Source organism: Oncorhynchus mykiss, chromosome 9 (genome assembly GCF_057628025.1).
Source record: "Oncorhynchus mykiss isolate SJ-2025 chromosome 9, ASM5762802v1, whole genome shotgun sequence".
Lineage (NCBI taxonomy): Eukaryota > Metazoa > Chordata > Actinopteri > Salmoniformes > Salmonidae > Oncorhynchus > Oncorhynchus mykiss.
Genome location: NC_143030.1, coordinates 7,827,093 through 7,829,592, shown reverse-complemented (window position 1 = coordinate 7,829,592; position 2,500 = coordinate 7,827,093). Strand labels below are relative to the sequence as shown.

The 2,500-nt window shown below is 47.1% G+C and overlaps 1 protein-coding gene across 1 annotated transcript in view; it reads right to left on the bottom strand.

The window, feature by feature from the left end:
* Positions 1-2,500, bottom strand: part of LOC110532988 (dachshund homolog 2) — a 62,020-nt gene that overhangs the window by 59,444 nt on the left and 76 nt on the right. Inside the window, exon 1 of the mRNA XM_090183392.1 lies at positions 1,823-2,500. This exon is cut by the window's right edge and continues 76 nt beyond it. Coding sequence (XP_090039518.1) covers positions 1,823-2,388 — 566 coding nt within the window. The 5' untranslated portion in view covers positions 2,389-2,500. The remainder of the gene's footprint in view (positions 1-1,822) is intronic.

The following is a 2,500-nucleotide window of genomic DNA, read 5'->3' as shown; positions in this document are numbered from 1 at the left end:
TGGTCTTGGTCTTGAGTCGGTCTCACCTCCCCTCCGGTCTTGAGTCAGTCTCACCTCCCCTCTTGTCTCCGGTCTTGACTCGGTCTCACCTCCCCTCCGGTCTTGTTCTTTACTCCGTCTCACCTCCCCTCCGGTCTTGACTCGGTCTCACCTCCCCTCCAGTGTCCGGTCTTGACTCGGTCTCACCTCCTCTCCGGTCTTGACTCGGTCTCACCTCCCCTCCGGCCTCCGGTCTTGACTCGGTCTCACCTCCCCTCCGGTCTCCGGTCTTGACTCGGTCTCACCTCCCCTCCGGTCTCCATTCTTGACTCGGTCTCACCTCCCCTCCGGTCTCCGTTCTTGACTTGGTCTCACCTCCCCTCCGGTCTTGTTCTTGACTCCGTCTCAACTCCCCTCCGGTCTTGGTCTTGACTCGGACTCGATTTGCTCTGCGCTTGGTCTTGAATTGGTCTCGCTTTAAGTGGTCTTGAACACAACACTGGCTAGCGCAGTAGCTAACTATCGTTAGCGCAGTGACTGGACGTCTATCAGTGTCTAGTAGCGTTACGCTAGTTAGCATTGGCTCACGGAACTTCAAACTTCATACTGGACACCGAACAATGGTGTGGTGTGTATCAAAATTTGATGCTCAGATTTCAGAAATATCAGACTCTGCTGTGCTGTGTGTTGGTTGATATGAGAAGTGACTGATTGGGAAAATGCATCATATAGCCAGATTTCTGTTCAGGGGCGGCAGGGTAGCCTAGTGGTTAGAGCGTTGGACTAGTAACCGAAAGGTTGCAAGTTCGAATCCCCGAGCTGACATCTGTCGTTCTGCTCCTGAACAGGCAGTTCTAGGCCACCATTGAAAATAAGAATTTGTTCTTAACTGACTTGCCTAGTAAAATAAAGGAAAAATATTGAAATTTACATGTCTTAAAAACGTGATGGCTGACATGCTAAACATTTCAGGAATATGTCAACAATGGAGTAATGAAACAAATACCTAAATATTGATTTTATACACCTGTCAGCAACAGGTAATATCAGACTGGTTGAAATAGCCAAATAGACTCATTTGAAGGGGTGTCCACATACTTTGTGTATATAGTGTATTTTCCATCAACAAAAATATTGTATTTTCAGCTAGTATACAAAACCCGAAAATAAAAAAGACACAAATACGAAAAGTAGGGTAATCAAAGAAATAGCGCACATAGAACCGATCTACCTCATATTGGACTTGCTTTCAACGACAGTTACATACCTATTACTATATTTCTTTGTTAATTTGGTTGCACGTTCGAGCTTCGAACAAAACGAATTATAGTGTACTGCCTATTTCATGAACTGAAGTTTTGCAGAGACAGAGAGGGAGAGAGAGGGAGAGCGAGAAAGAGAGAGAGAGAGAGAAAGAGAGAGAGGGAAAGAGAGAGAGAGAGAGAGAGAGACAGAGAGAAAGAGAGAGAGAGAGAGAAAGAGAGAGAGAGAAAGAGAGAGAAGAGGGAGAGAGAGTAAGGGAGAGAGAGAGGGGGGGAGAGAGAGAGAGAGAGAACGGGAGAGATAAAGGGAGAGAGAGAAAGAGCGAAAGAGAGAGAGGAATCTGATATTGTATGGGACCCATATTTTACGAAGTGAAAAGTATCTTATTGATCATTCACCGTAAATAGGATAGGAATACGTTTCGGCCTATATATATTGCCCATAGACTACCACATGCTGTAATAGCCTATTGATATTGATCGCAATGGTCGCATGACATTTACGAATGTTTTTTTTTACAAAAAGACAATGGAAGAATGTCAAAAAGAAAAGTCAAAAGATAAAAGATATTTCAACCAACCTTGCATTGGTGCAGTCATTGTAGAGCGCCTCGAAGTCTCGCCGGGAGATGAGTTTACAGCGGTTTACTCCCGGTTGAATAGCGCCAAGTCCTCGCAGGATACGTACCTGCTCCACCGTACACACAACCGGACATATATCCAGGCGTTTCAGCTTGGTGTAAACGGTATGAAGCCCGCCGACTAGGTGTTTTAGGAAGAGATCGAAAACTTGGGGTAGACAAATCAACTCGTCCTGTCCTCCGACGCTGAAAGAGGCAACTTTTATTCCGTGTACATCCACCATTCTGCACTCACTGGTTGTGGTCGCAGTGGTGGTGGAAATGACTCGATCTCCAGACACCGGGGTGTTGTTGAATCCCAAGCCGCAGGATGGGACTCCTGAGCCCGATAGGAAGGGGTTGAGGAGTCCCGTGGTGGTGAGCCGCAGGGATGGGGAGTCTTGATGAGGGCTGGTGGTTGTGGGGGTGTAAAACGGATCGGAGCAGATTATTCCCCCAGAGGAAGGTTCTCCTGGGCCGGGTGAGAGGACAGGAGGGGATGCAGAGACTGGCATGGTGGTAGTCATGGTCACTTTCACTTTTTTCCCCTCACTCCCACGAGCGCTTATTCTTCTCTCGCTCTCCTCTCCCTCTTTATTCTCTCTTTCTTTCACTTGTTCTTCTCTCTCGGTTTCCTAC